Source organism: Bos indicus x Bos taurus, chromosome 3 (genome assembly GCF_003369695.1).
Source record: "Bos indicus x Bos taurus breed Angus x Brahman F1 hybrid chromosome 3, Bos_hybrid_MaternalHap_v2.0, whole genome shotgun sequence".
Lineage (NCBI taxonomy): Eukaryota > Metazoa > Chordata > Mammalia > Artiodactyla > Bovidae > Bos > Bos indicus x Bos taurus.
In genome coordinates, this window is record NC_040078.1 from 12,112,227 (window position 1) to 12,135,567 (window position 23,341).

General features: G+C 53.7%; 1 protein-coding gene across 3 annotated transcripts in view; it reads right to left on the reverse strand.

Annotated features, from left to right (window-relative positions):
* The window catches only part of KIRREL1 (kirre like nephrin family adhesion molecule 1), a 104,979-nt gene that overhangs the window by 19,152 nt on the left and 62,486 nt on the right, over window positions 1-23,341 (reverse strand). For 2 of the 3 annotated variants that reach the window (XM_027529254.1, XM_027529244.1), the window contains exons 2-3: window positions 3,470-3,619; window positions 1,533-1,682 (exon numbers count right to left, since the gene is read on the reverse strand). In XM_027529254.1, coding sequence (XP_027385055.1) covers window positions 1,533-1,682; window positions 3,470-3,619 — 300 coding nt within the window. The remainder of the gene's footprint in view (window positions 1-1,532; window positions 1,683-3,469; window positions 3,620-23,341) is intronic. The other variant, XM_027529263.1, reaches the window with a different exon arrangement.

Sequence of the window (23,341 nt, forward strand, 5' to 3'; positions counted from 1 at the left end):
TGCTAATTCTCCCCATGTGTCTTCACCAGAGAGGAAAAGTGAGTCATCTACCAGCCTGTAGTCCTAGTCCTTCAGGGCCTTTACATCCAGAGAAACAGACTGCTGGGTCCCTCTGGTGCTCACTTATTCTGACATCTCACATCTGCCCAGACCTTCACAGTTTAAAACTCCCCACTCAGGGAGCAGCAAAGCGGCAGTTGCTAAGAAAAGGCCAGCATCATCATGCCATGTTACTGATGAGAAAACAGATGACCAGAGGTCACGACCTCTTCAGGGTCACGGTGCCAGAATGGCCTGGGTCTCCTGACTCCCATCCTACCTCTTCCCGCCACGCTCGGATGACTTGTCTCGTCCTCACCCTTCTCCCCCAGCTAAGAGTCTTCCTTGTGTCCAGACTCACTTAGCTCAGCTCCCCGCTCCTTCCTCCCATCCCTTCTGGGGGGATTCCCCCACTTCAACAATTTCAGGGATAGGGAGAGAAAAGAGAGGGGGCAGGACAGATCAGATGGGAGCAGCAAAGAGAAAGGGATGGAGCAGATGACAAAAGGGAAGGAAGAGGGTCACAAGCAGACGGAGCCAAGCCGGAGACAAGTGGAGCAGAGTCAGAGGCCCAGGCAGAGCACCAGAGCTTGAGGGAGACAGAAAGATGGATGGAGCTGGAGGTGCCGCCAGGGAGGTGGGGGGCAGGGGGGTGAGGGCGTGTCAAAGCTGGCCTCATTCCGGTACTGGGTCCTGCCTGCCTGGTGCATGCAGGAGAGGATCCCCTCATTATGCAAATAGCCCCGGGTGTTACCATAGAGGGACATCTGCTCTGTGCCCTGTGGGCGGCAGCCAGCAGGCTTCTTCAGAGACAAGCCCCCCTCCAGTGACTCCTGCAGACTCAGCCAGGACCCCTGCCCCACCCCCTCCCCGTTTCTCAGCCCTCAAGGCCCGATCCTTCCAGTTCTGCTCCCCAGTTCCCTGAGGAGGCCTGGAGGTGAAGTGGAGAAGGTGGGGTGAGTGCTGAGGACGGGAACAGAGGCCGAGAAGGGAAGAGGGGCTGAATGGAGGGAAAGGAGTGAAGGGAGCAGTTTCTGGGGCAGCTGCAAGGGAGAGGAATGGAGAAGCTTCCAACAAGCCCATCTGCCAGGAGAGGCCTGGTCTCCATTGCCCCGCCATGCCCCCAGTCTGGCAGGGGCAATTTATGTCCTGAAGGCGGAGCCCAGTCCCCGCAAGGCCTGGGCACAGGCAGGGGCAGAGAGGATGCCAGAGCTCACACAGCCCACGTGTCCAGAATGGGTGCCCACGTGCCCATTTTTTTTCTCTTCTATCTGAACTTGGCTTTGGAAGGAGTTTAAAGGATTGGGGGAGGGAAAGCAAGGGAGATAGTCAGAACAGTACATGAGGCCAGGATCAGAGACAGAGAACTGGGAAATGCAAGAGGATGTTGGGGAAGCGGGGGACAGCCAGGACACCAAGAGAAAGAGACAGTAGGAGGTGACGGGACGGTGAGGGTGGAGGGGGGGTGCATGCAGGATGTTGGGGGTTATTACTGAGCACGGTGAGTTTCGCTCGCCGGGAGCGCAGGGCAGCCTCCGTGGCCTGGCACTCGTAAGAGGCATCATCAGAGAGCTCGGCGTCTGTGATCTCCAGGTTGTACTGCCCGGCCTCTGCAGAGCCCACGACGCGGTACCGTGGCCAGGCTGCAGGAAGAGAAAGGGCTAGCCCAGGTGAGCCGAGCCCAAGCCTGGGGCTCGCCTGGACCGCCCTGCCCCCAAGGGTGCATCCTCTCCCCACATCAGGGCCCAGGGGTCTCACTGGGAGCCAGCACCCCTCCCTCCACCCTCTCCTGGGGCCCAGGGGGCCCTCGACAGGGATGAGGTCCCTGTGCAGACACTGCGATGTCACAGCCTCTTCCGCTGAGGCGGGGAGCCACAAAGCAGGACGAGATGAGGGAGAGCAGAAGGGGGAGCTGAGCAGGAGCAGATGAAATCTCCGAAGCTGTTTGCAGACAAATGTCTCTCATAATAATAGGAAAGAAAAGGCAAAAAAAAAAAAAGGCAGACAGCAGGGAGAAAAGGAGAGGAAGAGGGGAGGGTGTGTGGGCACTAGGAAATATAGGCCATTGCAGCTCAGACATGAGCTCACTGGGGCCAGAGGGAAGCCCAAGGCGGGCGAAGGTCTCACCCTCACTCATCAAGGGAGGGATGCGAGAAGCAGGGTCCTGCCCGCACCCCAAGGAGCCCCTCACCTGCAGGAGCCTCGCCCGGCTGTGGGCAGGCATACCTCTGTGCTTCTCCAGTCCAGCCTTCTTCTCCCTCCTGCCTCCAGGCTCTCGTCCACCCCTCACATTCTGTCAGCTCTCGCGGTCCCTGCCCTCAACTCCCTCCCACTGCCTCCCTCTGTTCAGAGGTTATCGATTCTTCTCACTCCATATCTATTGATCTCTCTCTCTCTCCCAGTTTCTTTCTCTTTCCATCATCAATAGATCCGCCAGCCCCTCTCCTTCCTTCATAGAGATTGCTCCATACAGACAAATTTCTCCTACCTGCTCTAATGCACGGAACCCGCAGCAAATAGTCTCAAGCCCTGGATAACAATAAGAATAAAAATGCATAATCCCTCCCATGCTTTTACCGTTACACTGCTTGACAGCGAGCAGTGTGTTTTCACATATTTTCTCATTTGGTTCCAAACTCACAAACACTTTTATAAAGCTGGCAGACTGCAACTACTATGCCTATTTTACACAGTGGTAAACTAAGGCCCAGAGAGGTGAAGTGGCTTTCCTGAGGTCACCTAGCTGGAAGGCAGCAGAGGCGGGTTCTGACTCCCCCATCCACTCTGCCAGGCGGCCTTTCCAGAAGTATCTTTACTTGCTTTGGAATAAAGGAGGCTTCCCCCTGTCCCCACCTTGGCACATTACGTTTGTTTCCGAAGTGGCTCCATAGTGCTTGTTAAATGAATAAATAAGCGCTTAGGCTGAAATTACAATGAATTTGTGGCCACAGAACAGACACTGCCTGGGCAGGGGGCAAGAGAGAGGCTGGAGCAAAGCCAAGCTGGCAGGAAACACTTGCAGGACCTAGAAGCTGCTATGTGCTCCCTTGGCTCTTGCAGGGGGCTCTGGAGCCTCCCAGCCCCTCCTGCTTGGCCTGGCTGCCTGCGGCTCCTCTCATGGTGTCTGTCTGTCTAAAGCTGTCCTACGTAAAGGTCTATTGGTTTCCCTTGATTCCTTGGGCTTCCCGTTGGCCCTTTGTGAGCCAGTCTGCAACCCAGGAGGACAGGCAGAGCTGTGGAGCTTGGACATCAGCAGAGAGAGAGCTTGGGACAGGCACAGAGACCGACTCACACAGAAGTGGGAGAGGGGAGGCTACAGCCCAGAGAAGGAATGTGGTGGGGAACGAAAGGATGTTGAGTCCAGTACTCTTTGTTGGTGGGAGGATGGAGGCCAAGATGGGTAGGCTAGGTGCTGGGCTGCCCCACTCACCTTTGAGGCCCTGCCCCATGCCCAGTGCCAGCCCATCCTTGGTCCACTGCACGATCCCCGAGTAGTTGAGCAGCACGCAGGGGAGCACGGCCCGCTGTCCGGCCACCACGGTCTGGTCGGCTGGCTCCTGGCTGAAGCGGGTCTGGGTCCCTGTCAAAGCCAAAGTTGGCACGGGGTCAGGAGATGAGTGAGGAGAGGGCTGCACAAGAGGCCGTGCCTCCCAGGCTTCCGCTCCCACCCCGCGGTGGCCCGAGAGAGAGACGCAGGCCAGGAAGCTGGACCCTCTGGTCCCCACCCCACGTCAGCCCCAAACCCTTCCCTCCAAGAAGCCATGTGCTGGCCCTTGATTCTTCCTTCCTTCCATGGCCCATGGGACTGGGTTTCAGAAGCTGAGGCGCTCAGTAAGCATAGAAAGTGGTGCAGTGTTATGTAAAGGCCTCAGAGACCAAGCTAGTCCAAGCCTCTCCTCGTTCAGACGAGGACACTGAGGAGAGAGAGTCACTTTCCCAAGGGCACCCAGCGAGTTAAGGACAGAGCAGGATGCAAACCTGAGCCTAAGCACTTCAGGTCCTGGGCTCCTCCTCAGCTACCGTGACCAGGGCTCACCCGTCCCCACACCCACATCACTGGGTGATGAATCCAGAACACAGGCTGCTGCTGATAGCACGGTTGCCCGAAACCCCTGAGAGGTGACTATCCTCCCATATCCCCGCTTGGACCTGTGTACACGAGCCAAAGTAAGGTGACACACGAGTGCAACTGCACCAACTGCAATCCCCCCTGGGATGCACCCAGCAAGGACATAACGACATATTCTGTGGGACAGTCACATCCACCTGTATGTGTATAAATAAGCTTCCTGGGTGGCTGGTGGCAGATCCCAAACAAAGTAGCTCTGAACCCACTTCCTGTACGCTTGTCCGGTCCCGTGTTCACCCCTTGCCCCCGAGCTCTGGAGGCATGAGTGCATGCACACGATGGACACACCAGCACACGCCCAGCCTCCCGCCCCGTGGGAGCTGACAGGGCCACGTGACTTCGTTCCACTCTCCCTCTGGCTGCCGGAGCTACACATGGCTGCCCGGCTGGCAGCTCGGCCGGGAGCATTTGATTAGAGAACTGCAGAGTAATTGCCTTTAATTGCAGAGCCTAAATGGAGCAGGGAATTGGATTTCAGGTTTCTTCTCCCCCTTGCCCGCCCCCCAACTCCAGCCACCGCTGGTCGGCCTGGCGGTGGGCAGTCCTGGGCACTGCACTGTGACTGTCAGCTTCCCGCGCTGGGCCCCAGGAGATGGAAGGGCTGTGGGACAGCACAGGGAGAGGTCTGGGGCTTCCCACGCACGTCCCCAATCTGTCACACTCGGTAACCCAAATCAGTTTTCTCCCGGAACTCTGGGGACTCCTCCCTCTCTTTCTCTCCCCAGCTTCCAAGTTTTTAGAGACCACAGTCCTCAGATCCAACTCTTTCCTAACCCAGCTTTCCAAAATCTCTCTGATCCTCCATCACTCCTACGAGTATGCAAATGAATGGTCCCCTGCCCATTCCAAGACCTCCCTCTTATTCACCAGGAACAGGACTCTTCTCATCCCTCCCTTCTTCTTTTTCCTCCTCCAGCTCCATTTCTCACCTTCCCGAAACTGCCTCACCTTCCTGCTTCTTCCAGGAAGTCCTCCTAGATTGATCTTTTAGTTCCCTAGGCAAACACAGCTTGTCCCACCTTTCAGCCCTGCTGTCACAGCTCTATCCATGGAATTTCCTCTCCCAAGCTATCAGAGGCTACTTCCATGCTTTTGTTTGTGGGTAGAGGGCGGCTGTGGGTGGCAGTCTTTGCCCCCCTCACCTGTTCCATTAGAATGGGAACCTCTCTGCAAGGCCAAGGCCCACACTGTCTCTTCTCTCTGAATCTCCCTGGACATTTGGCATCCACATTGGTCGTTGCATATCAAGGAGACCAAGTGAGAAAGGGGCAGAGCTAGGAGTGGACTGATGGCCAGCATATGATTTACTACGACCAGGCAGCCTCTCTTGGTTAAGTGTGTAAATCCAGTTTTTTGGGTCTTCAGGGTGTCAGGAAGTTAAAACAGCAGCTCCCCAACTCTCCTGATCTGACAGCCCATCTATGTCTTCTAAGGGGAAAGGAAAAGGCTCACCCATATTTCCTGGGATTAGGGTGGCAGGTGCTGATATCCTGGGGGAGAGGTGGGTCAGGTGAGCAGCCGGTATTATTAATTCAGTCATTGCCCTCATTATTATTCAAATTTATTCATATCATTGCACATTTCTCTAGTGCAGCTACAGGCTGCAAATTCTCCACACGCACGTTTCTCCTTCCCACGGCCCCCGGAGCCCAAGTCAAGGGCTCCCGGGTAGAGTGGCCTGTGCACCCTGGCTCAGAGATGGAATTTATATTCACAGCTTTCCTGCATGGGGCCTGGACACCCTGGTCTCCTGTTGAAGTCTCCTGAGGACAGTGAGAAGCTGGTTCCTTGTCCACTGGCAGGTCAAGGAGGCAGCAGGATGGAGGCGGGAGGCCCTGGGAGTTCGAGTCAGAGATGGGTGGGCGTCTCGCCAGAGGGAGTGGTGTGACCTTGGCCTTGTCACTGCCCCTTCTCGGTCTCCTCCGTGTGCTCACCTATACAGTGACAAGTCTGGGCCAAGGACTGCAAAGTCCCTTTGAAGAGTAGAGGTTTAGGAAACACTTTGGTTTGCATAGTGCCTCTGCCACGCACTTCCTACCAGTGTGACTGTGGCCAAGTTATTCTGAGCCTCATACTCTTTACTGGTGAACTGGGGGACAATGACATCTACCTTGGACTGCTGGAGAGTTAAATGGGAAGAGGTGGATGATTTGCCTGGTACCTTCCCTGGAGTGTGCTCTCTGAATGGTAGCTATGAGCTTATTTATCCTGGGCAGTTAGATAATCAGAGGGACGGATGGAAACCTGAGCAGTGACATGACAAAGACGACATCTGTCATTCTGGGGTTTGTGAAATACAGTTCCCTCTTGGCATAGGCTTGGTTGAAGCAATTTAGTCTGGAGACAGGGGGATGGAAGCACTGACTCCCACGAGAGTCCAGAGAGGAGTAGAAACAAAGGGTCTCAGGAGTTTAACTCAATGGAAAGGTCCTGTGGATCCTGAGCCTGCAAAAGTGACAGGCAGTGTTTGCTGACCCCCAAACAGCCTCTGCAGCCAAGACAGTATCTGAGCACAGTCCAGATGCCCGTGGGTTGTCCTGACCTGGATCGCGATTAGGAGAAAGCCCTAAGCCTGCTGTGCCACGGCCAAGGCCTACTCACTCTTCTTTGCACACCCTAGGCTTCTGTCCTTGTCTCCAGGTCCTTATACAGGCCTTTCCTGAGCAGAACACTGCTCCCTCCCCTTCCCTTGGAATTCAAACAATCACCTCCCCTGTGAAGTCCTCCCTGCTTGTCAGAGCCCTCTGTACCCACTTCCCACCTCTGCTAGTGGGCGAGACCTTGCTGCACTACCCACCCCTGTCCTGCCCAGGGAGAACTCCTTGCGTCTGGACTGTGTCACTCAGAGCGTCTGCCCCATCACCCAGCACAGGGCCTGACTGCCAGGCACACAAAGGAGTTGTGAATAAGTCTGTTGATTGATGGAGTGAGAATGAGCAAATGCCTGAATAAACAGTCCTGCCCGTGCAACCCCATCAGGGAAAGAGGCAGATACCCCGTTCTCCTGGTCAGGCTCATGGACTGCGGCAAAGGCAGGCAGGGCAGGAGAGTGGGAGGGCAGGACAGGGTTCTCCCTGCAGGCAGAGGAGTAAGAATGCCGGGGGCAGGCCTGGGGGGCTCCCTGAAGCAGGGAATGTGGGGCAGAGCTGGGATAGGAAGGGGAACAGAACTCTGGAAGGTTCTGGTGCAATGATGGGGGTGAGTGAAGAGGGGATATGGGGACTGCTGAGAAAAAAGGCCTAGAAAGTGAGCAGAGAGATATAGGCAGCAACAGGCACAATAGGAAGGGCAGAGGTCGCTTTACAACTGAAAAGGAGGTACTGGGTGTCAAGAAGGCACCAGGAACTGGTACCAGCGGCCTCACAAGCACACACACAAATCAGAGAACACACACATGCCTCGGAAGTCCTGGTGGCCTGGGTCTTCCACCGGCTGTGACATATGTGACACAGAACGGAGTCTGCATGGCATGGGGGTGAAATGTCAGCCCCATTGCCACATCTACACGCTACTTCCAGGAAATACTAAAAATGCAGGGGAATGGTCTTATGTGGGATGGGGAGCCAGGTGGGAGGGGAATCAAGAAGGGCCTGAGCACAAACAGAATGCTGACAACAGACCAGCCTCGGAAGCAAAAGCAGGGCCCTCGAATAAGCAGCCTCTCCTGTCTGGCAGCTCCAGTCTGGGGCAAGTGCAAAGCCCCATGTGTGTGTCTAAGTGAATTCCCTTCTGCTTTCAGCCTGCTGCTTCCCTGTCTTCAGACACTGGCAGATGTTGGTGAGCGCTCAAGCAGCCATTGTGAAGGCAGGCAGAGAGGAAGTGTGCTGCACACGGGTGCACGGGAGCTCGCACACTCACAGACCAACAGGGAGCCTGGCAGGGGCGCTGGTGACGCTGGGAAGCAGAGGCAAAGACAGACACCCACCCGGCAGAGGGAGAGAGAAAAGAGGATGGAGGAGAAGCAGGAAGGGAAGAGGAAGAGAAGATCTTGGTTGGAAAGAGCCCAGGAAAAAAGAAGACACGTGCCCAGGGCAGAGACACAGAGAGACAAGCACCAGCAAAGATCTAGTGATACAAAAACCCAGCGAGCCACAGAAACCCAGGCCAAGGCAGGCTGAGGATGGCAGGCAGATGGGGACGCAGAGAAAAACAAGGACAGCAGGGCAGGGAGGTGATGGTAAGTGTGGTCACAGGGCGCCAGGGCCTCATCTCCAGATTGTTTCCATCCTTTAGACATGTTGCCAGGAGGCTGGGGCATCTCAGACACCAGGTGCCCCCGCCCCAGTATTGTCACTAGGACAGGAGATTCCAAGGAGGCTCAGGCAGGGATTGCAGGCAGGTGAAGAGCTGAATGGGGTGGGGAGGGCAAGGGGAGCACAGAGGGACCTTGGGGAGAAATGAGAAGAGCAAACCGGGGTGCCATAGGGCAGAGGCCTCTGGGCTCCTCCCTGATGCCCCCCCAGCCCTCCTTCCTTCTGAGTTAACCCTGGGCCTCACCACCCTACCCCACAGCTCAAAGCACCTCTGGCCCTCATCTTGGGATGCTTCCTCCCTATTCTTCCTCCCCATTGTTTGAGCTTCTCGTCTTAGCACTTATCACAGCCTGCTTTGGATTAAAAGTTACTCATGTGTGTGCGTTTCTGCCTCTCCCTGTCTCCTGGGAGCCGCTGGAGAACAGAGATGCTTGAATTTTCCTTTCCTTCAGAGCTAGCCATGTTCCTTAGTAATGCTAACTCCCGATTAGAAGACGCTGACTATGTACTGGGCACTGCTGCCCATGCCTCAGAGACACTGTTCCCGGCACAGTGGTGGTTATGGTCTCCATGTTAGAGTAAAGGGAAATAAGGAAGCGGCAGAGATGGGGATGAACTCAGGACTTTTAGGCAGTATACTCCCTGGGGCTTCCCTGGTGGTTCAGACGGTAAAGAATCTGCCTGCAATGCGGCAGACCCTGGTTTGAGCCCAGGGTCAGGAAGATCCCCTGGAGAAGAGAATGGCAACCTACTCCAGTACTCTTGACCTGGAGAATTCCATGGACAGAGGAGCCTGGTGGGCTACAGTCCATGGGATTGCAAAGAGTCGGACAAGACTGAATGACTAACACACACACACCCTGCTCTTGGTACCATGCTGTGCCGTAACAATATCCAAGAAGCATTTCCTGAATGTATGGGACTCATGCCACCCCCCCGCCTCCGCTCCCACCCACCACAACCACCCCAGAGAAATTCTGGTGCCCCCGACCCCTGCACTCATGTACTATTCTGATCTCCACTCTACACTCAGACCTGCATCTTAACTGTGTTTACCTCCCAGAAGGGCAATGTCCCCTCCTCAGATCTGGCCTGTACTCTGTAACCGCTCAGGCTTTGCCCCACATGCAGCCACCATCCATCAGAGAAGGCTTGGGTAAATGTTCCTACATGAACGGAGAGCGGGTCCAAAGCCTGGCAGGTCCGTTACCAGCACCTAGAGGTTTCAGTCGATCACAAAACGCCATCTATTAAGCCACCAACACCCTAGTAGGAGTCGTGGGGCTCGTACAGCCCCTGCTTATGGCGTGCCAGTCACTGTACCGGGCACCGCACTGAGACTAGTTTACTCAGTGCACCCGACAACTTGATACGGTAGGTACCATTATTAGCCCTGACAAGGGCACAAGATTCAAAGAGATAAGCAGCTTCCTTCCAGGCACACAGCTGGGAAGAGTCTGGGCCAGCAAGCACAGTGAGGGGCCAGGACACCCGGCTCCCCTGGAATGCCATCTCTCCATCCTGGTCTCTCACCATCCCCCGGGCCTCTCAGCTCAGACTCTGGCCACTGTGCAGACTGGGGCCTCTCTGTCTCCCCTTGGCAGGGTCCCCTTTCTAGGACACTCTCTCCTGTCTCTCAGCACCACGTCACCCCTCCTTCCCCACCCTGAGTGTCCTGGGGCGACACTGCTATCCAGCCCAGCTAGCTCTCCACCTTCCTCCTCCTCCGCACAGCACAGAAGAGGCCACCTGTCCCTACCTCTGCGTGTGAACACATGTGCTCCCAGGGGTGTGTTCCCGGGACTGGGGACCAGGCTTCCACAAAAGCCTGGTGAAGACAGTGAGATTTCCATCCCTTAAAAAAAAATTTTCTTTTTGGCCAACCCATGTGGCCTGTGAGATCTCGGTTGCCTGACCAAGGATCTAACTCTGTGCCCCCTGCTTTGGGAGCGAGGAGTCTGAACCACTGGGAGAAGTCCTTGAATCCCATTTTTCAAAAAAAATATTTACCTGTCTGCACTGGTGAGATCTAGTTCCCTGACCAGGGGTTGAGCCCAGGCCCCCTGCCCTGGGAGCTCGGAGTCTTAGCCACTGGATCACCAGGGAAGTCCCTGAATCCCATTTTTGACTGAAAACTAGGAAGTGACCTCTACATCTACCATACAGAGGCTGGAAATGCTGACAGATCCTCAGACACAGTTGTGTACTTCTTGTGCACACATGTACATATAAGCACATATGTTCACTGGTGCCCACACACACACAAACACACACCCCCTCTTGCACCTCTGCATTCAAATACACTGCACAGGCGCCTTTCGGCACTCGTGTCTTGGCACATGGACCTTGGTGGTCATGTTCCCGGAGCCTTGCCCGCCAGGCCAGCTGGGAACCAGAGAGGGAGTGGGGCCAAGCACAGGAGCCTCCAAGGAAGCCGGGCTGCAGGAGATGGGGGTGGCGGAGGCCAAGCCCTGTCTCCCCGGATTTATCAAACGAGCAGTAATGAACCCCCTGGGCCGGAGCAGTCCCCATGCTCACCACTCCAGATCGCTGCTGGTTCAAAGGGAAGCCTTTGATTCGCACCGACAGCTTTCAGATGGAACTAAATCTCTGCACACTCTACTCTTCCTCCTGCCACCCTCCCTCTCTCTCTCTCTGCCCTCACATCTTTGCTCTCCCACCCTCCCTCAGGCTCTCTCCCCCTCCCCAGCCATCCCCTCTCCCTCTCTATGAAAAATACAACAGCCAGAGAGGGCCCCTCCCCTGGGTTGGATTCTCTCATGGAGAAAAGAGGATTGAGATTCTCTGGGCTAGGCCAGCAAAAGGGAGAGGAGAGAAGAAAGAGAGATTTGCACTTTTGATAGAGGTGAAAAGGCAGGGGGGAGAAGGGAGGAAGGGGGGTTGCAGAGAGAGAAAATGAAAGCAAGAGCAAGCGCTGGTGGGGCAAAGACATGGAACCTAGGAGGAAAGACAGAGATCCTGGCTGCCCCACAGTGGAGACATGGAGGCAGAGAGAGAAGCAGGTTCAGGACCCTTGGGAGAGAAGCTGCCAGGAGGAAAGTACCACTCCATCTAGCTGACTGGCATGAGGGCTGTGGTTCTGTAGACTCTGCTTTATACAGGGCCCAGCCTAGAATCCAAATGTCCAAATGTGATGTGACCCAGTGACTATAAGGCCTCTTCTTGGACGAGTCAGGGGTCAGGAGTCAGAAAGCTGCACTGACTTGCTTCCATCAGGTAATCTCGGGTTTGGCTGTGAGTAGAGGTCTGGTGATATAGATATCAGATGGATGCCCCCATGACAAGTTACTAAGCATTCAAAGACTATTATTTCCCCGACCCTGCTACCCACCAGCATTTACCATACCAAAGTACTTTGCCTGCACATCACAGTTTGAAGTGGAAAAGACCCAGTGGGCAGCACGGGCCTGAGGAACAGACGCCTCAACTCCAACTTCACCCTCTTCCCGTGTTTGGTCCTTTCTCACCCCACAAGGTCAAAGCCAGAGGCAGAAGAACCAGTTTCCTGTCCCTCCCTTCAACCAGCTTGGCCAAGCCACCCTGATGTCTATCTCCAAGGCTGGGGTTTGGTAGGGACAGCTGAAGGGGAATCTTTCCAGGGACCAGATGGGCTTTTATAAGTGGCCACAATCTGGCCTGGTTTCCTTGCATTGAACAGACCAGAGCGACTGGCCGCAGGGCTGGTATTCATGGTGACAGGACACAGGAGTTTAGGGTCTGGGCCAGCGTGTTAGTCACTGCAAGAGGCCAGAACAGAACCTTGAAAGAGGCCAGGGGAACTGGCCCATCACTGCCTGCCGGGAGGGACAGAGTGCAATGGGCCAGAAGTCAGGAGGCAGGGGCTTTCCGGTCTTGATTCCAACCCACCCAGCAGCAGGACTTTGCGGGGTGGGGAGGAGGGGTCACTTCACTTCTCTGGGTCTCAGCTCTTTGTAACGAGCAGGGGGTAAAGTGCTAGGCTCTGAAGGACCTCTCTGGCTCTGAGGTTCTAAGATTCTACTGCATCTGCTGCTCTTCCGGGGCCTCAGGTGGACCTTGCTGACATTTCTAAGGACTCAGCCCAGTGCTCCAGACTGTGAGAGAGTTGGCACACCCAGGGCCATCCTGGCCTTTCCTTCCAGCAGGCATGTGGAAGGAAGGCTGCAAGTTTATGACATTAAGACAGTAGCTGAGAAAGGCCAGTCTTTGGTTCCCTTCCAGTAGGTTCATGGTGGAAAAAAAAAGAGAGGATAAGAGGGCAGGCAATCCTGGGTCTCCAAAGTGACCTGCCAGCCCAGACCAACTCACAAGGATGTCCGAGCTCCTGAATTAAAAAAGATGGGCAGGTGCAGCTGGGAACACTCCCCCCACCCTGCTGTATTTGGCTGTCTAGCCCCCTCTGCCCTGCCAGCCTGAGGCACCTGGGCCAGACCTGATTTGACAACTTTATGCAAATGCACCCTGGCAGGGGACCCTGAGAATGTTCTATGGGAAGGACAACAGCGTTGCAAGCCCAAGTGGGGTTGGCTGGAGCAGGTATGACAGGCGGGAGGAGAAAGTGGGGAGGGTGGCAGGGGTGGTGGATGGTCTACTGAAAAAATTGAATTTCAACCTGGCTTCAGTGGGCGAGGGAAGGGCAGTGCAGGAGAGAGGAGGCAGGTGGCCGGCAAGGACTTCGCTCAGAGAGAAGACAGAGGGTAAGACGGAGAAAGACAGCAAAAGGCAGGGAGAGAGAGGGAAGCAGAAGAGACAGCCGAGGAGGACAGTCGCAAAGTCAGAGAAGGGACAGAGGACAAGACAAAGAGACAGAACAGAGAAAGAGAATGTTAACTTAGAGAGAGAATCTAAAGGCTGGTGCTGGAAAGGACCTTAATCACCAGTTCAGAACCTTTATTTTGAAGAACCCTGGGGTCGGTAAAAGGGAAAAGGTATTTGGGGGAAGCATGCCCCCCCCACAATTCTGGTGGCAGCCTCCAAGTTACAGAAGGCTTCTCTCCCCCAGGGTCAGGGTGCAGCCCCAGATCTCCTCATCCTGCGATGATGATGGGGGCAAGATGGGGGGGGTGGTCAGGAGTCTTTACCTGGGCACCCTGCCTTCCCTAAAAGAAGTTGGGGAAGCAGCAAGGGAGAAGCTGGGAAGACGTCATTTGTAAATGGGGAGTGAGAGTCAGGAAAGGTGTAACGGACCATCTGGGAGAGGGAACAGGACCATCTGGGATAGGGAACCGAGGAGGAGAAGGGGTGGGGCCAGCAGAGGCCCTTGGGGGCTGTGCAGGCAGATGGGCGGGGAGATCTGGGGCGGATTACCACCCTCTGGCCTCAACTGAAGGTCTTGAGCATTTAGGTCAAAGTAAAGGAGTGAAATCCTTGAGAAATGGAAGGGATTTTGGAAAGGATTAGCCAAGGTGGGGGAGGAGGAGAGGATGAGGTGGGCTGGATCTGCGGTAATTCCTAAGGCAGCCCATGGAAGGCCCTGGTGTCTACCCACAAATGAAAGGGGGCCCGAGTCATTGCTCCCCCTCCCATAGGAGCCCACAGAGGGCTAGTGCATTCTTGTCCTGGGCAGCAGTGTGCCCACCAGGAGGGAAGCCAGCGTGTCACCTGTCAGCCACCTACCAACCCCGAGGAAACAAGAAGTCCATCCTCGGGTCTGACCCCATTCCCTCTTCCCACCCTGAACCACTTCCCTCTGGCTCCCCCTTCAGGCAGGGAGGCACAGGGGCCCCTACAAGTTCCACTCTGAAAGCTCCCTCGCTTGCTTTAACATTCTTAGTTACCATGTTATGAATACGGCTTCAGAATACAATCTGAAAGTAGCGAGCACTGTACCCCTGAAGCCCCCTGGCAGGCTCGAAGCCCAGGAAGAAATGCAGGCTGGTCCCCAGACCGTCTCCATAGACGTCTTCTGGCACTTTTCAGTGAAAGTGCTAGTCACTCAGTTGTGTCCGACTCTTTGGGACCACCATGGACTGTGACCACCATGGACTGTAGTGTCCCAGGTTCCTCTGTCCATGGGATTCTTCAGACGAGAATACTAGAATGAGCTGCCATGCCATTCTTTAGGGGATCTTCCTGACCCAGGGATCAAACCCAGGTCTCCTGCATTGCAGGCAGATTCTTTACCATCTGAGCCAACAAGTTGCCAGAATAAATAGCCTTAACTCTGAGAAATCCAGAAACATGAGGGCTGGGGCAGCAGAAAGGAGGGCACTCTCCTCTTTAACCAGAAACCAAAAGATCCAGAAGGAAATATGGGTCTTCTGAGCCCCGGTTCAATTCCTGGGTTGGGAAGATCTCCTGGAGAAGGGATAGGCTACCCACTCCAGTATTCATGGGTTCCCTTGTGGCTTGGATGGTAAAGAATCTGCCTGCAATGTGGGAGACCTGGGTTTGATCCCTGGGTAGGGAAGATCCCCTGGAGGAAGGCATGGCAACCCACTCCAGCATTCTTGCCTGGAGAATCCCTATGGACAGAGGAGCCTGGCGGGCTACCGGGGGTCGCCAAGAGTCGGACATGACTGAGTGACTAAGCACAGCACAGAGACCAGACAGGACCTCTTGCGGACACTTCTCCATTGCTAAGTTTAATAAGCTTTGTTATATTTTTGCATCAACTCATACTCCACCCACCTCAAAGTTAAAGAATAAGAAAGAAAGAAAGAAATAGCAGCAGGTCAGATCCAGGTGTTAGACCTTAATCGCCTCCTAGAGTCAGGAACCCTTCAGCACAGGGGACTCTGCAGATTCTCCAGCACTTCCAGATGGACTACCTGACTCTGAGAGCCAGGCGAGCAACTAACCTGGGAGGGCATGGGGCTCTGACGAGTGGCCTTGACCTTGGCTCTGGCTCCGCACTAGTGCCTCTGAGAAAGGCTGCCTTGGCAGACATGCATCACGCCCATAACAAAGGCGAATCCCCAGGCTCCATCGCTGAGCCTTCCTTACAAACCCCTAGAATGGACATTAATGACTGTGGCTCCCAGGGGAGCAGATTTTTTTAGTTCACATAAGAACTTTCTAGTAGCACTTGGCAGTGAGCTCCTTGTCACTAGAAGTATTCAAGATAAGGGTGGATGACCACCAGACAGCAATGTTCCAGAGGGCTCTGGATAATATTTAAGATCCCTTTCAATTCTGGCTCTTTATGATTCTATTCACACACCTCATATCTTACTTTGGACACACACCTATCAAATAATCAATTTGTAACAGTTCGATCAAGGTGGACTGAAATGATTTGCAGAACTGAAGTTTAAAAGAAGGAATTCTGAACAGAGCCATCTGCAGGGAGAAAAAAAAAACAGTTCAAAAAACCATCTAGGCTGGCAGTCAAGGCTTAAGTAAGACTTTGGTCCCATGGCAAATAACCATGAAACTTCAATGTTTCGTGTAGTTTGAGACCTGCAGTTTATTCTGTAACTAACTATATTGTATTTTATTCTCGCTCCTTATTCACATGAAGAGACTGCAAACTCCTTGAGGTGACAGATATGATGTTGGTTGTGTTTGTCCCAGAATGTGCTTTGCACACAATAGGTGCTCAATAAATGTTTATCATACGATGATCTGAATGAATGGATAAAGCACCCGCACCCAGAGGACGTCAACTCAATTCGACATTCATTCATTCATGTAACAAGCATTTTAGGAGTGTCTACTACCAACCGGCCCTGGGCTCCGGGATGCAAAGTGAACAAGACGACAGACCTGTTCCTGCCACCACCTAGCTTCTACTCGAATATCTGGGCAAGATGGCACGATGAGGGTCCCGATGGAGTGATGTCAAGGAAAGAGCGTTACATCGATGAATTTTTCCCAAGTCTGACTTCCACCCCGGTCTGCCCTTGGGCTGAGACCCCTGTCTTGTTGCCCTTTATTTGTCGTCAGTCCTTTCTACATCGTACTGGTTAAACATTGTAGACCTTGCTTGGCGCACAGTAGGTATCCAGTAAACACTCATTTATTGATTAGAACTGCCTTGAGTCTTGAGGACAGGATGGATTTCAACAGCCAGAGTGCTGGGGGAAGGGCATTCCAGACAAAAGGAACAGCGTGAGCCAAGTCATGGAGACATAAAAGACCAGCAAGCAGTTGGAAGTGGCGGGAATTTAAGCAGATAAAGAAATTAGAACCAAGGTCATATCTCTTTAAAAATTAAACAGTTTCTCCTTCTGGGCATTCCTGTCTCTGCCCTCCAGAAACTTCTAGGCTGTTGAGAAAGACTGGGGGCATGACATAGAAAGAGGTCCAGATTCAGGAAGACAGAAGTAGAAGTTGGGGCTAATCCAGGCTGCAGACTCACCCTGTGTCCACCTGGTAAGATCTGGGGATGGGCTTAGAAGGATCAAAAGGACCAAGGTGGCTATTTGAAGGTGGATGGTGTGTGTGAGACTGGGTGCTCGGTGTGTGCTTGTTCACGTGCCTAGTGAGCTTGTGTGTGTTAGTGCACATCTACGTACCAGCGTTGGTACGTAGCCACCCAAACGGAGAATGGGGCACTTTCTGCCTACAACTAGGACATTCGGGGCTTTTCCAATTAATCTCCATTAAAAAGATTTCCCGCAAAGGCGCTTCTAGAGGCCCCAAGTTGGGGTCATCTGGATCAATCCAGCATAAAGTAAAAGCAGCTCCGACCGGCGGCTCAATCGATCCATCTAACTTGGTTCATCCTACATGTGCAAGGGGCACGGAATGTTAATTTGCTGCGGGGAGCTGAGGGAGCCCAGCAGTGGAGGCTCTGTAATTAACAGCTGGAGGAGCAGGGTCTCAATATGGTGGTATTCAATTGCAGCAGCCAGCACAGGGGAGGGAGCACCCACAGGTAGGTCTTCAGTGTTGATGAACACTGGTCTCTCTGTCTGCTCCTGATCTTTCTTGTTCTGCCTGACTCAGTTTGCCTGCCAAATGAAACGCAAATGCCCCAAGAACAGAGAAACCCAGGAAAGCCAAATCATTCATCTAACTACTGTTGGAAGTTTACAGAATATTGATGGGAAGACCTGGTGCTGATGACCAAGGGAAGAGTCCATGGAGAGATCTTCTCTTCTAGGCCATGAACACCGGGGACTGTTCCCCAAAGTATGTGAAAGCCAAAGCAGCTCTTTGGTCTTATTTCGAACAAGGAGGCAGGAATTTAGCAGAAAGGGGAGAGCATTCTACAGGTACAGCCACCCCAACATCTAGCAGGTCAACATCTGCTCCCATTCAGTGTCTGCTATGAATCTTTCAAATTCCTATTCTCCAGGTAGTCTTCCCAGAGGGGTTATGAAGAAAGTATTGATCTTCCTCTCTCATCCCTTCCAAACCAGCCCCTCTGGCCTGGACCCTCATCAGCTTCTCCCATGTGCTCGTGCCCTTTTCAACTTTTCTGCTACAAAATTTTTGTAAGAATTTCACTGACCTGGAGACACCTAGCCCTGCTCACTTGTCTCTCTGTCCTGTGTTCTGTGTCAGCCTCAGGACAGCCCAGATGCCAGAGGAGAAGCCAGGAACATGCCTGATGGATGCACAGACATCCATTCAGATACAGGAGAAACCCTGGAGAAAGCAGCCTGCCTCTCCCTTCATGCTTTCTCTCTGCATCTCTGATTCTTTCTTTCCCTTTTTGATCTCCCTGTGTTGCCCCCCAGGGAAATGGAGAGTTGGAAGCGGGGGGAGTCCTCTCCTTCCTCCACCTCTGTTGTCCCCGGTCTCTGCAATAACCTAATGATTTCTCATTTAGCTGCCTAGCCCTCGATGGGGAGAGGCGCCCTTTGATTGCTTGTGACACCAATCTCACAACAAATTTAGCACCTCGTTTCCTGGACGAGCCAATATTCCTCCTCGATTATCTCCCTGTGAGGGGGACAGGGTGCCGTGCATTCCAACGAGTAGCTTATGCCTTGCCTGGGTATCAGAGTCAATCAAGCTCACAGCTCTGGGAAGGAAGGATGGAAGGGTGGGGTGGGAGAAGGTTCTCATGGGAGCACAGGAGAGCTCCAAGAGCAAGAAAAAGACAAGGAGGATGATGGGGAATAAATAGAAGCCTCTGGAAACCTGGCTCTCAGCAGCTTATGTGCAGCTTTTCTGAGATGGGATGGGAGTGGTGTGACCTTGACTCAGATAATTCTGGAACTTCCTTCCTAAGCCACACCTGAGACCCTGGCATTTCATCCAGCTACCCTCTAGATCTTGGTGTGGGGCTAACGGAGGGAGGAAAAGGATGCCCTGGAGTCACTCTATTTCACCTTGGAATAAAACAAGGGAGGAAGAGTCACTTCCGGACCCCAGGCCCCCTACTCCAGCATTCCTCAACCCCTTGTGTCCCATGGAAATGACTTTCCTGAACAAAAACCATTTGCTCCCGGTTGGGATCCGCCCCACATGACTGATGAGGGGAGATGAAAAGAAATTTCTCCAGCCCAAGAGGCAGTGAGTTGGAAGGATGGGGTGGGAGATTCTCTGAAAGGAATCTACAGAGAAGGAAGGGCAGGCTGAGATCAGAGCTGCAGGGGTCTTCTGACAGGACCCTAGAAAATAGATCAAAAGGGAAGCAGGGAGGGGAGTCATGAGGAAATATTGCTTCAGGGTAAGAGGGGAAACAAGGGGAGGCCAGAGAACCAGAAGAACCCCACTGGAGAGAGAGGGTCCCAAACTTGTGCCCACAGAAGTGAGAGAGCGAGCCTGAGCTAGGTGGGCAGTGTGCAGGGGAAAGGAGTGGAGTGGGCGCATATGGCGGGGAGATGGAGAAGGAGGGGCAAAGGACGAAGATGCCCAGGACATGAGCCGCGAGGGGACAGGAGTATCAGGCCCACCGCCCCCAGAAAGGCAGCATGCAGGACACCTGCCAGGAGAGGCGGAAGGAGGTGGCGAAGAGGAAGGAGGAAGGGGCTGATCGCCAGGAGGGAGAGCAGATGGTTGCTGTCATTAAACGGATTCCAGTAAGTCTAGGATGCCTTAGACAGCAGAGACAGGCTCGGGTAAGCAGTGGGAGGGGGGAATCAAGGAGCAGAGCCTTGGAGGAAGCCCCACACCGACCTGTACAATTACACATCTACCCACATCAACCCTCCTGATTCCTCCTTCCACACTAACCTCAAGCAAGAACCCCTAACCCAACATCAACCCAAACATTCATACCAATCTGAACTTGTCCTAACAATCATTCTAACACCAAATCTGAACTAGAACATGAGCTTTTAGAAGCCAACGCATCTCAGATTCCCTCAGGGTCTGGTCAGCAGAAGTGATCAACAGATGTTTCTTGAATATAGGAACACAGAAACCAAATCTTTACCCCCGCCCTTAACAGTCACCCCTGTTCCAAGCCTGACCCCTCCTGCCTACCCCAGTGCCCTGCTGTGCACTGGTCAACTCTAGGCCCCAGCTATCACTCTCTTCCTACCACAATCCTAAAGGCCATGTTCTTAACTACAGTTTCACTTCATTAACTATAATCTGCTTTCTTTTTTTTTTCTCCCTCCACACCTCTGGGTAGGTGGTTCAAATTCATCTGGGCAATCAAGGGTAGAGACAAATAAAAGACAACAACTCCACCTGGAGGCCAAAGCAAGGTGGGAAGCTAGCCCTGAATTCTCAGGCTAACCATGCATGTTTTCTTCTCTGCCTGGAACTTTCTGCCCCAGGGTCCTACAAAGTGGGATGGAACACAACTGTGAGGTTCAGGGCAAAGGAGCCTAATGCTTGAGACCCCAGGAGGAGTGAGTCAGATCTGAAGAGGCAGCGTGAGCAGAGAGAAATATGACAGAGAATAAGTGAATGGGCTCCAGGTCAGGAAGCGGAGACCCAACATCTATCTCCTGCTCACATCTCCAACCCTGGGGTCACCTGCCTGGACACAGGGCACAGGAAGCCTTCATGGGCTGTCCATGGGAAGCCCCGCAGCAGGGAAGGTGTTGGGAGGGCACCAGGACACTCCAGAGATTTTGCCAATTGGCCCCCTGACTCTGGAACAGGGAACAATTCTCTCTGGGCTATCCTTCCTCCAGGGAGCAAGGCTTTCTCCATCTCTCAGGACCCGTGGCCGCAGTGCCTGGGAGAGGAGCTGAGTACTCTGCTCCTGTTGCAGCCAAATCTGATTATCGGGACGTGTGATGGATGAGCTGGGTTTGGACCCCCCAGCTCAGGGAGTGGGAGGATGGAGTTAGCCTGTCACTCTCCCCAGGGGATGAAGCATCAGTCCCTGATGTCATCTGGGATGCGCACACCTCTGAGATGTCTCCCTAACCAAGATTCCTGGAAGATCCGTCTCCAACTACTTCTTGACAGAAAGACCTCTGAAACACCTGCACCAGCTCCCTGGGCTCTGCCGAAAGCCGGGTCGGGAACGCCGGTGCGAGAATCCCCGGCCCTGGGTGAGACCCAGTGCCTCCGGCCAGCTGCCGCCTCTGCGGGGGCCACTTTGAGGGAGGGAGTGGAAAAGCCTGCCTCTGTGCGGCTGGGGCCTCCAGGCATTTCTCAGTGACAGCCATGGGCCTTGGAAGCCTGGGGCAGGGCAGGCAGGGAGGAGGGAGAGCGATGGTACAGAATAATAATGAAGGATTTTTAATAACTCGTCAGCTATGGTGTCAGCTCAACAGCAGCGGCAGCAGAACCCGTTGGGAAAACTTTGTGAAGAATTGACTTCCTGGGAAGTGAGAGGAGTCACAAGGGCTGAGGGCGAGGAGAAGCGTCCTCCTCATCCCTGGCTGCACAGAGCTTTGAGTTAGCATCCAGCCAGTGGTGCCGGGTGAAGTGCAAACAGAGTCACAGAGCCCCAGGCCTGGCCCTCTGGGAGCTTCCACTCCAGGCCAGAACCATGGGTCACGGCCAGGGCTGAGGACAGGAGCAGTCTATGAAGTCACTGCAGAGCACAGGCAAGCCACCTTCCAGGAAAACACAGCCCCCTGCTTAATTTCTGAAGTCAATCAGCTGGAAGGCAATTATACACTTATCAAAGGGCTCCTTCTCTTTACCTAATAATTCACTAAGGAATTGTTTGAAGTAGGACTGTCATCAAAGACACTGTTAGAGAAAGCCCTGGTGACCATCTTCCCCTCATTTTTCAGATGAGGACACTGAGGTCCAAAGAGGTTGCAAAGACAGTTGGTGGCTGGGCAGGACTCCTTGAAATGAGAGATCCGGGTCTCCAAAAAATAAATATGATTTTATAAAAATAGAATTTCCGTATATTTTTCCAGGGCCAACTGCTACAGAGAGGGTAGTACCCTAGGACTCCAGTGTGCCAAGGCAGCTACCTTTTAGGTGGGAGCCATGGGGGAACTTGGGGTAACCCATCATAATGATTATATGCCTTCTCTTTTGCTCGGATCATTCTAGGAAGTCTTCCTGGAATCAGTGGCTATGGATGTGGGCTGGGAAATGGAGAGATTTCTCAAGCCCTTGCAGTGATAGGTACAAAAGGGTTTAGTGACATAGATAGAGGGGAATATTTGAGGTCTATAAAATGCCTTGGAAAGGAATGAAAAGATGAGCGTACTTAAACACGTGTGAAAGGCACAGGGGCTGATGTGTGAGAGCTCAGAATGGTTCCAGTCCTTAGGAGTTCAAGGACCCTAAAAGTTTATTGGCTCTGAGCAGACCACCAGAGACAAGGTAGAGTTTCCTCTCCAAGTCCACAGTGGTGAGCTAGCTGGGCTCCCCTGGAAGCTGGAAGCCCTGGCAGTCTGCAGAGAGCACCCCACACTTCCCTCAACCCTAAAATCCAGCAGAAGGGTGGGTGGGTGTCAAACCCTCAGTTGCCTTCACTTTAGGCCACAGTGCTGGGGGTGGGGGACTCACATGTCTATCCCATCCAATCCCAAGAGCCCTGGGGACTATAACATCTCTTCATCCCCAGACCAGGCACACGACACTCATTTAACCAGGGTTTGATGAATGAAGAAAGAAGTGTTGGGGGCTTTTGATGAGATGATAAATAAAGGTCTGGAAGCAGGGGGTGGGGTGTGGCAAAGGGAGGGCACTTCTACACCCTTGAAGAAGGCCAAGACTCTTTTAGAAAGAGAAACTAAGGCACCCAAGGAGTAGACATGCATTCCAGATGAGAAGTCCTGAAATGAAAGCCGGCAGCCAGCCCCACAGCCCCAAGCCCAGGCTGCCAGCCCCCCTGCCCAGCCAGCCGTTCTGCAAGATGTAAAGTGCTATCTAAACGTGATGCATTATTAACACTTTAGAAATCATATTTCACAGTCGCCTGGCTGAAGCTGGGAAATGAATTCTTCCTCCTGGTCTCTGGCAGGGGAATGATCATTGGAGCCAAATGTGACAGCAGTGACATGTGACTAGGGGCCAAGAGAGGGCAGTGGGGGGTCGAGGCCATGGGCGCCCATGCCCGACAAGTCCTGGGGGCTCTTCTTCCACCTGGAGCCTCGAACCAAACACTCTACCCATGCCCAGGCAAGGCAATCAAGCTGACCCCTCCCTCTCCCACTTGATCAACCTTTCAGATCAACCACTCTGACAGGAGTCCCTGGCAGAAGGCAGAGCCTGTGACCCAGCCCCTCACCCCAGGACATGCTGAGCACCTCGTCAGGTGCAGGAGGGGTTACAGAGGGTGCAGGATGCTCCAGTCCAATGGATGAGGCAAGTACTCAGGATGGACACACAGGGGCAGATCTAGAAGGACGACAGGCCCTAAGTCATCACTACAGGGGCTTCATGGAACAAGAGGGCCCAGGGCAGGTGGGGGAAGGAGTGCAATGAGGAGTTTGGGACGAGTGTCCTGGGTAGGGTGAGAGGTCTCCCAGCAGTCCCAGAGGTGAAAAAGAGAGCCATGATGACAAACAGGGAGGTGTTTCGCCCAATTGGGCTGGGAAGAAACGAGTGGGCAGGATGGGGGTGGGAGGAGCGTGTCCCGGGCAGAAGGGAGGAAGCAGGCAGTGAGCTGCATCCTGTCCTTATTGGAGATTCACGGGCCATGAAA